The sequence below is a fragment of the Pantherophis guttatus genome, chromosome 7 (assembly GCF_059756535.1).
Source record: "Pantherophis guttatus breed Tessera chromosome 7, ASM5975653v1, whole genome shotgun sequence".
Classification (NCBI taxonomy): Eukaryota; Metazoa; Chordata; class Lepidosauria; order Squamata; family Colubridae; genus Pantherophis; species Pantherophis guttatus.
In genome coordinates, this window is record NC_142069.1 from 56,772,604 (window position 1) to 56,789,165 (window position 16,562).

At 42.3% G+C, this 16,562-nt stretch overlaps 1 protein-coding gene across 3 annotated transcripts in view; it reads right to left on the bottom strand.

Moving 5' to 3' along the window:
• Positions 1–4,185: 4,185 nt before the first annotated feature.
• The window catches only part of YAF2 (YY1 associated factor 2), a 90,149-nt gene continuing 77,772 nt past the window's right edge, over positions 4,186–16,562 (bottom strand). For all 3 annotated transcript variants that reach the window (XM_060689053.2, XM_060689050.2, XM_060689052.2), the window contains exons 3-4: positions 15,545–15,697; positions 4,186–5,846 (exon numbers count right to left, since the gene is read on the bottom strand). In XM_060689053.2, the coding sequence (XP_060545036.1) occupies positions 5,609–5,846; positions 15,545–15,697 (391 nt within the window). In that variant the 3' untranslated portion in view covers positions 4,186–5,608. The remainder of the gene's footprint in view (positions 5,847–15,544; positions 15,698–16,562) is intronic.

Sequence of the window (16,562 nt, forward strand, 5' to 3'; positions counted from 1 at the left end):
TCCCCCTAAGTGGATTTAGGTTGTTTATTTATTGGGAAATTACCTATAGAAATTTATTTTAAAAATTGAAAAAAATATTAAAGGTTACAGAGAAATTAATTGCATTGTTCCCCAGTATGACTTAAAGAAATAAACTCTGTTTAGAAGCCAATAAAAGACCAAGCAGTACTTTGTAACATAAAAATAGTCTGTGAGGAAATGGGTGGTTCAAAAATGAGATAAATAAAATAAAATAAACATCCCAATTTCAGCCTTTTCAGTTCTTATTCATTTAGGAAAACAGTTAATGTTAACTTATTAGACAGCAAAAGTAAGAAATGACATATTCAAGTTTTACATATCACATCAGACTTTCATTTTATGCAACTAACTGTATTTCACATTTAACATTGTACAAAATAGACAGTACCATTGTGCCTGTAGAAGTACTGGAGTTAAAAACAGAAAAATACATTACTGCAAGAGACCAGCAAACATCACAATTAGCAGGGCTACAAAATTCAGCTGAAATGCTGTCACTATACATATTTAATATTTTTTGGTTAGAATTATTACCAAATATCCTATGTAATTTTTCATAGTTCACAAAATAAATATTTTAAGTGAAAAAAAGTTAAATCCTAAATATTATGTGAAATGCTCCCTTCAACAATACACAACTGGACTTTTTACCAAAACAAATAATATTAACAGCCAGATCCTATGTATATTTTCCCAGAGTTAAATTTCACTGAATTCAGTGGGATATATCCAAGTAAGTGTGCATAAGATTAATCTAACACAGAAACCACAAATATATAAATTGACTAGACTTTCTCTTCTAGCTTATTATTTTAAGATCCATCATTATGAGAACCTTCATTTTTAAGTCACTCTGAGTCTGAAGGATGTTTTCATGAGAATGTTTGTGGGTACAAAAACACTAATATTGGTACCAGGTCCAAGCAACAGAAAAATACATTTGGGGAATAATTTGGGGAAATGAATTAGAATGCTTCTACTACTACTGTTTACTTTGTGCAATGCAACTCTATGCATGTTTGTTTGGAAGTAAATTCCAAACAGCTCCGTGCCTAAATTCCCTAGGGCAGGGGTGTCAAACACAAGGCCTGCGGGCTTCTTCCGGGCTGCGATGTGGTCTGATCTGGCCCCTGCGGCCATTCTGGAAATTAAGGGGCTGGTCTGCGTTGCTTCGGCCTAGCTGATGCCATCCAGTTATGTGCATGTGCGCACAGGCCCAGTCCATGCCATCTGGGAAGTCGCGCATCCTCTTGCTGCCTCCTGTGCGCACAGCAAGAGCACGCGCACCTGCCCAGATGGCATGGGCCAGGCCTGTGCGCACAGGAGGCATCAGGCCAGCGTCGCCTCGGTCCAGCCCCTCCATCTCAGCATGGATGCCACCAAGTTGCAGATAAGCCCCATGCCTGCTACAGCATGTCTGGAATTTCAGGTTTGTGTGTGCGCACATGGGCGGAGCTATCAGGGAGCGGGGGCTCCACAACTGGCCCTCCAAGAAACAGGCATGGCACTACTAGCAGCAGGCAGAGGGAGGGGGAGGGAAGGCACATGATGTGGACCACCAGATGCGCCTACATCCCACATAGCTGGAACAGCCTGGTGCATCCAGCAGGCTGGACCCTGTGCCTCTTCTCTGCGTCTTTGCCTCCAGATACTGCTGTCACCACAGACCAAGACAAAGTGAGGAACGGGGTGGGGTGGCGGCTGCCAGACACCATTGGCCTGCCTACTCTGTCCTGTTTTTGCTTGTGGTTGGAGAGCAGGTCATCACTGGTCATCTCCTCTGCCCCCTCACGGGTCTTGTCCTTGGCCTGCAAGTGGTGCATGTTTCCCTCACGCACCCGATATACCTCTGCACCGCTGCCAGCAGCTTGCACAGGTCCATTAGGCCGCTGCCTCGCAGGGCAGGGCAGGGCAGTACTTGGCTCTCCCCGCCAAGAAGCCTCGGTGAAGGGGGCGCATCATTGGGGGGGAGGGTCTACCTCTGACAACTCCTGGGTGGCAACTCCACTGCTGCGCAGATCTGCCCAGCCCGAAGGAGGTGAAGCGGCCAGCTAGAAAGGCTGAGTAGAAGTGATGGAGCATGCCCAAGCCCAGCAGGCAAAAGACGGCCACTATGAGCGGGAAAAACAGGATCCTCATTAGCACCATGGTCGCCTAGGCCCAGCCAGGATTGTGTGCCTCTCCCCATCTTTGCTGGGTCTGGGTGGCCATGGTGCTGATGGGGATCTGGGTTTCCCCACTCGCAATGGCCGTCTTTTGCCTGTTGGGCTTGGGCATACTCCACCATCTCTACTCGGCCTTTCTAGCTGGCCGCTTCACCTCCTTCCGGCTGGGCGGGTCTGCCAAGTAGTGGCAGAGTTGCCATCCAGGAGCTGTCAGGAGTAGAGACCCAAAATGATGTGCCCCCTTCACCGAGTCTTCTCGGCGGGGAGAACTGAGCCCTACCCTGCCCCGCGAGGTAGCAGTTCCAGGGTGCTGTCTGGCCGACGCAGCTCCTTCACACAGAGCCCCTGAGGGTGCAGTCCCTTCCCTGGACTGAAGCGGCCCTGCGGAAGGCTGCTTTCTGTCTTGCAACCCCCGCGCCGCATCTCTGTTCTGAGTTGCAGGCAAATTCCCCACTCAGCCGGCATTCCCAGAAGGCATGGTGTGGCTGTTTCTAGTGCCATTGCAGGAGGCCTGGGAGGCCAAAGTGAAAGGAGCTGCATTTGGGAGTTTTGGGCCCCGCATCCCTCACCCTCCGGGGCACCGGTAAGTGACGGGGTGATTCGGGGGTAGCAGGGTGAATTGGCAGGGCAAAGCCCAAACCGGTGACCAGGGATCAAAGACCCACTTCCTACAGAAAGGCCCTCTTCATCCAGCCTTGAGACAGGTGCCACTTCCTACCCCAACACCTGCCGTGCTTTGGGGAAACCTGGCCGGATGCCACGCCTTGGGTCTTGTAGTGGGTAGTGAAATGCCGCATCCTCCCCCATTTACTGCCAGGCCTGCTAGCGAAGCACCGCTCTTGTGCACCTGATCACCTCAGCACCACTATGGGTTGTTGCAGTCAGGTGCGCGAGGGAAACACGCTCAATGCGCAGGCCAGGGGCAAGACCCATGACGGGTCTGAGAAGGTGACCAGTGGCAACCTGCTCTCCAACTACAAGCCAAAACAGACACTGAGATGGAGTAAGCGCATCCAGCGGTCTGCATCTCGTTCCTCCCCTTGCCTCCAATTGCTGCTTGTGGCAGCAGGCTCTGGAGCCGCATGGGCTACCTGAGGTGCCGTCAGGCTGCAGCTATAGCCGGAAACCATCTCCCCCGCATACAAAGGGCGGCAAGCATGTGGTGGCTGACTGTTTCTGGCTGTAGCTGCCCTGCCCCGCCTCCCCTCCCCTCATCCTGTGGGACGAGTCTCCTGCCCACCGCCCCACCTGCCAGAGACACCTGGATTCCCTCCCCAACCCCACCTGGTTCCCACAGGCACCACACACACAGCGACATCAAGCTGGCCACACTTCCAGGTCACACCCAGTCGGCCTTGACTACCCCCGCCACACCCCTTCTTCCCCTCCGGAGGACAGCCACAATGCTGATCCAGCCCTCAATGAAATTGAGTTTGACACCCCTGCCCTAGGGGAACAACCTCAAGCCCAGCTGCATTTGCAGTAAATTATGAAGGTACCAAACTAATATGGCTGACGATGTCATCATACAAAAGTTACCATTAAGTACTTTGTGACCTGATATGTGACACAAATAAGCAGCTTAAGATATTATTGTGATGACATCATTGTGCACATGCCATGAACCTCCCTCCCCACTCATGTTTGCACTGCTGAGTAAAAATGCAAGGATTGCACTGATTGCTGTAGTGCTATAAACTATGAACTCAATGAGGCATTTCTGAGTAGAAATGCATAGACTTTTGTGCTGTCAATTATGTATAGGTTCTGAATTGTTAATTCATTGCCTTATTAAATTAAAATAATTTTAGATTGGGTTTACATTCTGATCAGTAAATGTCCATTTAAGTGGACAATCATATATAAAAACACTCTTAGAAGTTCTAAATCATCTTCTCCCTCCCACTATATTTCTAATTCTACAGTACAGGTGAAAGAGTTAATCAATGATTTGTACATTGAAAGATTTAACTGATTATAAACAAAATTTCAAAACCTATACTCATAAAAATATTTTATTGGAAAATTTACATAATACTGAATGGGACTGTAAATCCTTTTGTTCTGTATCTCTATATTGCTAAATGCATAAATGTCCACTATTTCAAAAACAAAGAACTGTATTTTACCTATGATTTACTCTATATTATTTAATAAAAGTTATTTCAAAAAAATGCAAAAGGCTGATACAGAAACAAATGTAATACATACAGCATTTGCTTACTTATTTACTCTGGTGCAACATTTAATATAATTAGCCTGAATCCTAAAGGCTGCACAGGTTCTTTTCACACCATACGGACACACATACACAGGCACCATTGCTTTTAAAGTTCACCTCTTCCAACTGCAGTCCCCTGCACTACCCATTTCCAATCTTGGGAGATCTTTGGGAATGCTCTCTGGTGTGGTGCAAAGAACTATGGCTAAAAATACACACAAACAAAACAAAATAAACTACTAAACTCATACACAAACTTAAAAGCCTCTTTGGATCCCAGCCTCCTGATGAACAGATATATCACTATAACATTGAGCAAATTTCAGAGAAAGTAAGTAGAAAATAATAATTATGATGGCATCATGTTTGGGATTTTAAAGTTATCAGCAATAGTTTTGAGATATAGAATTAAAAAAAACAGAAAATGACTAATAATTTCAGAATAAATTTATGTTCTATAACAGAGAATACCAGTGTATAAGGACAAGGTAGTACTATATTTGAATTATAAAGCTAAACAATTAATGTTTGTAACGTATTTACTTTTTTGCTTGTAAACATTAACAATAAATGTTCTAAATGTGTGAGGAAAATATTGGAGAAGCTAGCAACATTATTCAGTTACAATAATCCAGTAAAATGTGTTGGACATTGGCAAAAATTCATACAAATGTTATATTTAATAACATTTTCCTATTCAACCACACCAAGTACCAGCAGGTGTTTTAAAGATAATCATTATGAACAATCTTTTGCAGCAATAGTTGATTAAGTTGATCTTTGACTTGCATACATATATAACTATGATTCACAATTCTCAAATAATACATATTTAGGCAGTTTGAACTATTTTTTAATTCATTCAGTACATGCCAATAGCATAGAATCCAAGAATTCTGTTAAAATTCACTAAAGTAAAAGAGGAAAAGGTCTTGTAACACTGCAGCAGGAACATTCAAACCACATTTTCACTCACCATTGTATATGAAGATTAAAAAGTTGATCTAAAATGTTTTGTAGATTGCAGTGCAATTTAATTGCACTGCAGCACTGCTTGTAAAAAACTGCATAAATCATATTTGAGTAAACATAATCATGCACGGTGATAATACGTCATGAAAATGTGGTAACTGTTGGCAGAAGTTGTATATATGTAATTTTTTTTGAGACGAAAGACTAAATAAACTGAAGTAAATAAACTTTAATGAGATTCTCCATTCAGTGATGAGGCTTCTCCTCTAGGTGAAGATGACCTGGACATTCCTTTCTCTGTATTGTCAGAACTAGAACCACTCTGACTGTGCTGGTCTGCAGAAGCTGCACTTGAAGCAGGTGATGACTTGGTTTTTTCTTTAAAGTCTGTAATAATGACTGTCAGATCACCAACAGTAACTTCCAAATGTTGAGCACTACTTCGATCCACATTTTTCAATCTGGGCCTAAAATAATATAAATAATCAAATGAAAGAGGAAACTCAGAAAATGTTCCAGTGTTTTAGTTTAAAGATTTTTCTGGAACCACAAAGAATGCTTGTATCTCCTGTATTATGATACAATTCATTAGCAAGATCTTCTAAAATTGATTGAACCTTTGAATTATGTCAAGCAAATGTCTTTGTTAGTCCTGATCCCTGGATATTTAAAATAGAAATGCCACATACTAAATCTTGAGGTTTTAGATATGCCAGGCATATGCACTAGGCCAGGGGTGGGTTCTAATTTTTTTACTACCGGTTCTGTGGGCGTGGCTTATTTTGTGGATGTGGCTTGGTTGTCATGTGATGTGGGCGTGGCTTGGTGGTCACGTGACTGGGCGTATGTGACTGGTTGGTCATGTGACTGGGTGGGCGTGGCTGGTTGGTCATATGACTGGGTGGTCATGCTGGGTGTTTTCAGGTATATTTTTCATAGGAAGCTGACTCTCTTGTTATTCCATGTAATAATTAAGCAAAAAAGCTCTGTGTTATTTCAGAGATATGAGTATACTTTCAGTTGCTACTAGTTAGTAAATATCCAGCACAAACTTGATTTTGTAAGTAAATCACCAATCCACTCTAAAATCTATGATCAATCTTGGTAAAGACTCAGAAATGACTATTCCAGTACAGTTGAGAAAAAGTCTCAAAACCAGCATAACACAAGCCTTGTAAAGCTGCTTTCACGGTAAATACGGAGTGTTGCATAATTCTTTCCCAAAAAAACACTTTTACAAAACACTAAAAGGCCACATCCACACAATCTGAATTTCCACCCACCAATCCCCCACAAAGCAGCTGGAAAGCAAACTTTGTCTTCATTTCTTCTGACCTTGAATTCACCAGGGACATCCATGAGCCAATCAGTCCTCTCTAAGTGACCAATACCAGAAGAGAAAATCAGTAGCAAACATTCCTTCAACCCCAGAAACCATAATGAATTAATATACACACACTATTCTACGTGCAATTATCTGGTGATTTGCCTAATATTCTAAGAGGCTGCTATGATAAAAAGCTATTGCAAGAACAAGCCAGTTGTTTGCTTTGCTTTTTTTTTGTTTTAAAAGCAATGAAAGGTTTCCCAACTGCCTTGCTAACATTCCTCTGTTGCATTCAAAAGCTCTTGTGAATTGGGAAATCATAGCATGTTGATAGTTTTATAATTAGGCATTTTTCTCAAGAGTGAAAGAAAGAAGGAGATGAGTTATATCTATGAAGGGAGAAGTTATGTGAACAGGATACTGCATCTATATATACCCCAGAAAATGACAACAGTTTCAGCTGCCTGCCCAGAAAGTTTACAGAAACTCAAGGGGAAATGAGCTTTGTTAGTTTCCAATAAAACAGGGTAGAATTTGACAACTCCAAAAGCAGACAATACCGTGAAATTACTCAGATCTTGACAATATTTTAAAGCCATGTAAAAAAATCTGTGGATAATGCCATCTCCAGCATTTCTAGAACTTTTCCAGATTAAAACATAGAAAACTAGTGTGTGAGGTTCTCATCTAGCATTGAACCTGACCAGTGGTGAAATGTAAAATTTGTTACTACCGGTTCTGTGGGCGTGGCTTGGTGGTGGTGGGTTCAGCTGGGCAATTGGGGAGGAGGTTTTCCTGCGCGGCTTTTGCCACAGCAGGCATCAGTGGTGGCGGTGGTGGCCGAGGGGAGTCCCGGAGCTCCTGTGGGGTTTTCCTGAACGGCTTTACCCGTGGCAGGCATCAGTGGCGGCGGTGGCAGTGCGTCCCGGAGCTCCCAGGAGGTTTTCTTGCTCGGCTTTTGCTGCGGCAGGCATTAGTGGCGGCGGAGGGGCGTCCCAGAGCTCACAGGAGGTTTTCCCATGTGGTTTTTGCCGTGGCAGGCACAGCAGCAGCAGAGGGGCATCCCGGAAATCCTGGGCAGTTTTCCCTCTCAGCCCCAGCGAAGCAGCTCCGTCTCCCCAAAGGGCCACCCGCCTACCAGCTGACCGGGCCAGGCCCAAAGCGTTGCATCTTCCATCACAGGTTTGATGTGACCTGACCTCAGAAGGCAAAGGTATGGTGGACTGCCGGGAAGGCCGCATGGAAGGCAGGCAAGCATGGCAGGGCCACGGTGGAGTAGGCTCCTAGCTCTCTTCCCCACGGCTGGGCAGCCCCGGCATGCTTGTCTGCCTTCCATGTGGCCTTCTCAGCGGTCCCCATGGCTAGGCCCACTTGCCTGCCTTCCTCCCCCACCACCGCCTCCTTGTTTATGCTGCTTACCTTCTGCGGCTGGTCCACAGTATGGAAGGCAAGCTGACTGTAGTTTTCAGCAGCCCCCAGCCAGCCGCAGCTGCTGGAAAGCGGCTGGCAAAAAAGCCTCTGAAAAGGCTTCTTTGCCAGCTGCTTTCTCTGCAGGCCGCCAAAACATACCGGCAGAAAAAGCTGCTGCTGTTGCCATGTTCTTCGTGCATGTGCATCCCATTGGACTTGCAATGGGATGTGCATGGGTGAAGAACATGGCAGCAATGAACATGGCGGCCGGGGCAAGCCAAATTTCTGCCAATGGTTCGCACGAACCGGTCCGAACCGGTAGCAACCCACCACTGCGCTAGGCCCTGACCTATGATTCTAACCTCATAATCTATCTGTTTATTTAGAAAACAGAAATAGAATAACAGAGTTGGAAGGGATCTTGGAGGTCTTCTAGTCCAATCCCCTGCCCAGGCAGGAAACCCTACACCACTTCAGACAAATGGTTATCCAACATCTTCTTAAAAATTTCCAGTGTTGGGGCATTCACAACTTCTGCAGGCAAGTTGTTCCACTTATTAATTGTTCTAACTGTCAGGAAATTTCTCCTTAGTTCTAAGTTGCTTCTCTCCTTGATTAGTTTCCACCCATTGCTTCTTGTTCTACCTTCAGGTGCTTTGAAGAATAGTTTGACTCCCTCTTCTTTGTGGCAACCCCTGAGATATTGGAACACTGCTATCATGTCTCCCCTAGTCCTTCTTTTCATTAAACTAGACATACCCAGTTCCTGCAACCGTTCTTCATATGTTTTAGCCCCCAGTCCCCTAATCATCTTTGTTGTTCTTCTCTGCACTCTTCCTAGAGTCTCCATATCTTTTTTACATCGTGGCGACCAAAACTGAATGCAATATTCCAAGTGTAACCTTACCAAGGCATTATAAGATGAATTTATATTTCATCTTTATTATTTATATAAATAACTCAAGAGGCAAACATATCAAATACTCCTCCTTCCTCCTATCTTTCCTACAACAATAACCTTGTGAGGTTAGTTGGTTGAGAGTGAGTGACTGGCCCAAAGTCACCCAGCCAGCTTTCATGCCTAAAGTGAGATTAGAACCAGGGGTGGGATTCAAATAATTTAACAACCGGTTCTCTGCCCTAATGACCGCTGGGTGGGTGTAGCCATGGTGGGTGTGGCTGGGGGTGTGACAGGCAGCACTTGGCCTGCTGCACCCCCCTGGGAGCAAAAATGGGCCATGGAGGGGCACGCTGCCCTCCCGTGCCCTGTTTTGGGCCTAGTAGGCCTCCCTGCAGCCTCCTAGGAGCATAAATGGGCTGTGGGGAGGGGGGCGCACCTCTCCCACATCCCATATTGGACCTAGCAGGCCTCCCTGCAGTGTCCTGGGAGCAAAAACCGGGCCCGTGGGGACTTCTGGAAGGGGTGGGGTGGGGCCAACCAGCAATTTAACAACCGGTTCAGCCAAATGTGTGTGAACCGGTTGAATCCCACTACCGATTAGAACTCACAGTCTCCTGGTTTCTAACATGGTGCCTTAACCATCCTGCTAACCAATACTAATGAACGCAATTTCACTAGGAAAGGAGAGGCAAGAGGAACATATGCAAAACTACTATGAGGAATATTTGAAGCATTTCACAGATAAAGTAGTTCAGATCTGTTTTGTTCTGAACTCTGGATGAGCAGTCCCTGTGAAGCTGACAGAAGCATGATCCAATTTGGTTACTAGGTAGGAGTTTGAGCCTGTTGGTCATGAGCAAGTAGAAAGGCACAAGACAGCAATCAGTATATTAGATCTATGTCCCTCCTGGGAGATGATGTGGTTGGGTCCAAGCAGAGGTAAATTATAGGTACTGTACTTTTTGTGCTATAAGATGCACTTTTCTCCCCCCAAAAAAGTGGGTGGAAATGTCTGTGTCTTATGGAGAGAATATTGCGGCGGGGAGGAGGGGAGTTGGTGCGGCGGTGGCATTCGCCATCACCTGTCACCACCACCTGTTGCTGTCACCGGGGAACGCTGGAGCCTTTGCTGCTGAGCAGCTGATTGGCGGTTGGATTGGCTCCCAGAATACCACTGATAAGCTGTTCTTGGCGGCGGGGATCACTGCCATTCGCCACTGATCGCTGCTGCCAAATGGCGGTGGTGGTGATAAGCGGTGGCAAATCCCACCTCCTAGAACAGCTGATTGGCAGTATTCCGGGAGGCCGATCCAACCGCCAATCAGCTGCTTGGCAGTGAAGGCTCCAGTGTTTCCCGGCAGCGGCAGCAGTTCAGCTCAGTTAATTGGTGGTGGGCGCAATGGAGCGGAACCCTGATGAGCCACGTGCTGGGGCTGTGATAACGTGCTGAAGCTGACAAAGCTGTTTGCTGCAAGGACGCTAGCCAGAAAAATGCTGGGAGGCAGAGGCAGATTTTTTTTCCTTGTTTTCCTCCTGTAAAGCTAATATTATGGTCTGGTGCGTCTTATAGTGCAAAAAATACGGTAATACTCAATTTACAACCTGTCATTTAACTGACAGTTCACAGTCATGGCAACCTTGGAATAGGAGCTTTACAGCCCATAAAGCACTTCCAGCCATTATAAAACAACATACTGATCTTGATCCCACTGAGGGATTTCCTTTCCAAGGAGGGGAAATCCTCCCATATGCTGGAGAAAAGGAACTCAAATCTGGCAAAAACAGTACTGAATATCTATTTCAGTCCCTCAGGAGGGGAAAACACTAGCAAATGCTGGAATTTCCACTCTTCCAAGGGGGAAAATGGCTCAGAATGCTGTCATTCACTAGTATTTTAATCAGATTTGAGATCTGTTCTTGCGGGGCAAGAGAATTTTCTCTCCTTGCGTGGAGGGGAGAGGAAATCTCTTGGCATACTGGGGTAACAGAATTCAAACCTGGCAAAAATGGTAGCACCAGGGTTCTGACCCTTTCAGAATGCTGATGTTTGGTAGCACTTTCCACTCTGGAAAAGAAAACACTAGTGAATGCCAGGTTTTACGCTCCTCTGGAGAAAACATTACTGTGAAATAATAGAAAATACTTGTAGCTTGGGTTTTAGATTTTGGAAGCGGTTTTGCTCTCCAAGCTTGTTTCAATTTAGTTTCGGAATGTTTCATTACCAGACTGGGTAACATCATCACCAGGATTTTCATGTCCTATTCTCTCTAGCTTATAAATGGCTTGTGTGCCAGTGTGGTCAATTGGTCATTTGATTGGTTGTTCGTTTGGAGCTATATTCAAATTCTGAGCAGCTGATTGGTTCTCTTGTTGATTGCAAGTCTATCCTATAACCTGTTCTGACCTAGGCTTCCTTACAAAGTATAAAGCACAATTTTAGTCCCAGCAAAACCTCTTTTATTTATATGGCTGTGAATTATTGTCATTTACAGTCTGCAAGGCTTCACAAACAGTCTTTCAGGGGAATGTTTATAAACACCCACCTTATCTCCCTTGGAATGCTGCCAGAGAACTAATTGCCAAACCCAGGGCAAGGCCAAACTTGGCACAGAGTCAAACAGAACTTTTCAAAGCTTGAACTGACAAGATGAACTAATTGCTTCCTGCAAAAGCTCACGTCCCTGTTTGCTCCTCTTTTATGTCTTATGGGAGGGGCCAATCAACTCCAAGCCTTACTCCCAAGTTGACCCTCTTTTCTTAATTTTTTTTGTCTTCTGGCAGCTTTGTGCATGCGCACATTGGGAACAGGCTCCCACTGTCAGACTCCGGAGGCTCCAGAGGCAGCACATAACTATCAGATGGCCTTGGCCCCCTCTCTGCCTGTGATGCAGAGCCCTCGTCCGAGCTTTCCCCAGCCCCCAGGACTGGCCCAAGTTCCTCCCCAACTTCCTCACTGTCTGACTCTGCTGGCCGCCGGCGGGCCACAATATAACCTATTGGCTTGATGAAATGTCATATTTATAATATAGGGAACACGGTTCTGGTATCTGACTGAAATATATTTAAACAGTAGAAGTATGGAACAACAGGAATGGCTTTCTTCAGCTAGTACTTGGAAACAATCTTACATATGTTGAAAAATTCTCTATTCTCAACAACTAACTTCAACAGAAATAAAACTACCACAAGACTCCAGTATACCCAAATTCTACTGACTTCCCAAAATACACAAAAATGAAATTCCTCTCCGCCCCATAGTGGCACTATCTGGAGCACCAACCTACAACCTAGCAAAAGCTTTAAGAAAAAGACTTCACCCTCTCATTAACAATTTGGCTTATTCTATAAACTCACCTGAGCAATTCCTTCAATTAATTAAAAACATCAAAATAAATGAAAAAGAAATAATGGTCTCATTTGACAACTGCATTATTCACATCTATTAACATTGACCTGGCCAAACAAACTATCTATGATCTACTCACAGAAAATCAAAGCCATAATGAAAAGACACCTAAAGAACACTCCATGTCACCGACACTACCATGAAACATCTGGAGTTATGCCTCATAACACACTTCAAATTCAATGGCAAAATCTATCAACAAATACAAGGGACGCCTATGGGATCACCTATATCCAGCCTAATAGCAGAAGCAGTAATGCAGAAATTTGAGCGCACAGTCCTGCCAATCATCCAGCCAAACCTTTGGATATGTTATAAGGACAACACTTTTGCCATCATCAAACGCAACAGACTAGAAGAGACACACCATCTACTCAACAACATATTCACTTCAGGTTTACACATGAGGAAGAAAAAGAACAACGACTCCCCTTCCTAAATATTGACATAAGGAGACAAGATAACTGCAAATTAACCACCTGTGTATATTGAAAATCCACGCATCCAGACCAAATTCTAAATTTTACAAGCAGCCGCCCCGCTGCATACAAGCAGAGCTGTATCCGGACTCTTCAAAAGAGCCAAAACACACTGCAGCACCGAGTCATTAAGAAAAGCAGAAGAGAAACATCTTTCCAATGTTTTCCTCTGAAGTGGCTATCCAAAAAAATTTCATAACACGATCCTTGTCATCCAAACCTCATCAAAATACACAGCCAACCACAACATAAAAACAAGTCAGAAACTAAATTGAAACAAGCTTGGAGAGCAAACCACTGCTATAAAAACATTACTCTATTCCAGAGTTGAGCCTCCCAGAACAATGGTGTTTACTAGTGTTTTCACCAGTTTTGAGGCCCGTACCTCCAGTGCACTGAGGACATTCCTTGGTTTGCTGGAGAAATAAACCCCAAATTTGGGGAAAACACTAGTGAGTATCATCATTCTCACAATCATTCTCTCTGATGGTATGAGGAAAGGGACTAAGCCTCCTGGGTGGTGTGGGAGTTAATGGCCTCTCCCCAACCCACCAAGCCTGGGAGACCCATGGCTCTGTTCAGTGTTTCAACTAATGATCAATTCCCTGCTTTATGAGCACAACCAGAAGAGCTGGGATCGTAGTTGTTGACTGAAACAGTTATATAGTATCTCACTTAACAACTACTTTGCTCAATGACTGAGATTCCAGGCCCAAATGTGGTTTAAGTGGACACTATCTGTAATCCTTGATTGAATGGTTCTGTCTATACTGAAAAATGTAGCGGTCAATCCACTCTTCAAGAAGTTATCAACAAATTTTCATTCCCATTGTGGAAATTTCTGTTAGATGGAATTAAGGGAAACTTGGTCTAAAACATCTGGTCAGCATCACATTTGAGATCATGTAAAAACTGATAACATACAGCAAATATCCAATTACAAAGCATGATAAGACATGAATTTCTAGTGCTATTGTTCACAAAACCAATGTTAAGTCAGGTACATTATCTTAAGTTTGTAAATTCCATGAAAAAATATTGCTCAGTATAATGTAATTTATTAATGTAAGTTAGCAGAGAGGTTCATGTCCTCATTGTTGTTCACTATTTTGATTTGGCACTCTTTGCCTTTTTCATTGTGCTAAAGAAAACTGTGGATTAATTAATCAGTTTTTATTTTAGCCAAACAAAAACGCTATGAGGTATCGACTTCAGAAATTTATTTGAATCTGCAATATGATGTCGTATGTTCATTTGTGTATTCCAAACTTGAAAACTGCAGCTTGCTGATTTGATTTTTAAATGTATTAAACATAGTTACAGCACAAAGTACATGAGCATTGAAAAAAGAAAAATAATGGGCATAACATAAGGGTGAGCAGTTATTGTACATATTTATCTTAATACCAATGTTATATCTAAACTGGCTCATTGTATAATCACTGATACAGGTATCCTTTATAAATGTATCCAATTTCTCTAGTAATTTTGCAGCAACAAATTCTATACTTTTGCATTCCCTAAAAAAGTATTTTGTTTCAGTTAATGCTTCTGAATTTTACATTAGGAGAAAAAAGGAAAAAAGTTTTTTATTGCATGCTATTAAATGGGGTTTAGAGAAAACTAGGAGACTGGAAATACTGAAAGCTTATTTACAAGAAAATCTTCTGAAATAATAATGGCAATCAACCAAACATATTAAATCTAATAAAAATTAAATTATCTTTACCAAAGACATATTTACCTTTTTAAAATAATTTCCTTAATTCATCCCCCAAAATTTTATTTAATGATGGACACAGTCTCATGCCTATATTATTGAAGCTACTAAGAGTCTGAATGGGATGGCATGAGGCAAATCCAGTTATTCAAGTAGCAAAAATTTAAGAGTATTTTAAAGTGTATTTGGAAAATGGAGAACCTGGGTCAAAGCTTCTGAAACATAATTTATGTTACTTATGCACCACATTTGGTAGCAAAAGTGTAATCTGAAACAAACTGGGAATGAGGTTATATAATGCCTTGTAATGAAATTTATATGCTTATTGTGGTATGGCTTATTCACCTTGGTTCATGACTTAGTTCACTTTGTGAAGCCACGAGATAGGGGATGAGAGACTCATCAAATGTTTTTTTTAATTACTGTGGAATATCCTAACTAAACATATACCATCATAAACTAGGAAGGCCCAATATTTACACATATAAATATATATACTGAGTTGAGTTTCAGATAGCTATAAATATAGTTTTATTTAGTATAGTTCATAGGTTTCCAGATTTTTGGTTCACGGAGCACTTAGTGCCTCAGTAGTTTTCCTGATACCTCTAGACCAGAACCCTGACCTATCTCTACGTAATAGTTTCTGCAGTATTTGATAGATCTTGAGTATTGTATGTTTTCCTTGAAAATACAAAATATCCTGCAGTGTCCCTGTGTAACATACACAATTTAAAAACGAGTGACAGACAATACCGGAAAGTTTATAGATCTCCTTTTTGATTTCACACATTTTATTTATTTTCTGTGTTTGATCTACATATTTGGCTTTTATTACCATTTTCTAAGAATTTTTACAAGAAGATGACAATTTAATATTTATTTATCTATTTTGAACAACCCCAAACAGCATAAATTTTACCTGGTTTTCTTATGACTGTTCTTTTTGGTAGTAGTTTCTTTTTCACTTTTTTCTTTTTCTACTTTGTCTTTTTTTTCTTTTTTTGATTGTGTAGGGGACACAAATTGCTGGGTAACCTGTTGTGCAACCAGCTGAGAGACAGGTCGAGGTTTCCTGTTTGTACATATATAAGAAATTTCAATTAAGTAGCATTAGTATAGTAATTTTTTACCTTATTTTTACAAACTAATATTTGAATAAATAAACCTATACAACATCAACGTGTGGATATATTTAGAGTTGCTATTTTCGCTGCTCTCTTGTCTTGCTAGACAGTATTTTCTAAATAATGCCAAAACATTATGTCATTCTAGCTTACCTGACTTTCAGTGGTACAATGAAATAGTGATTAGAATGTAGAGAAAGTAAAGTCTACAGATCTGCTATTTCTATCTGTCCAATCCTCCGTAAGTACACATTTCTGACTAATATGAGCAACCAACGCCTAGAATAATATGGTATATTTACCATTGCTTTTCTTTTCAGTCCTGCTATAAGTCTTTTTGTGTTAATAGAGCATATTCCCATGCTTGGAAATCTATTCCAAGGAAGCTTCAATTAACTCAATTAGCCTCTATTTCTAAGCATAGAGGTATATAACAACTGACATTCCAAGCAGACATATATGACTGCATACAATGCATTGTCAATATCTAGTAGTGCTTAGGAGTGAAAATAATTACTATTATTCATAAAAGAAAAGGAATCAAGGATATCCTAATTAAATCAGAACAATATAATACATCTATTTTTTTCAAATTAGGTAGCAGCTCTTAGCTAAAGTTGGCTGAACTTGAAAAGCTGGGAACAAATTGACTCCATAATAACTGTACCTGAATGGGAGAACATTAGGAAATTTCAAGGCAGTATTCAAGTATAAGTTTTTAAAAAGTACAAAAGAGTTCAGTGGCAAATCTGTATTGTTGCCATAAAAACTAAATGAGTATGTTTGTGAAGTCACTAACAATTGCTCTTGATC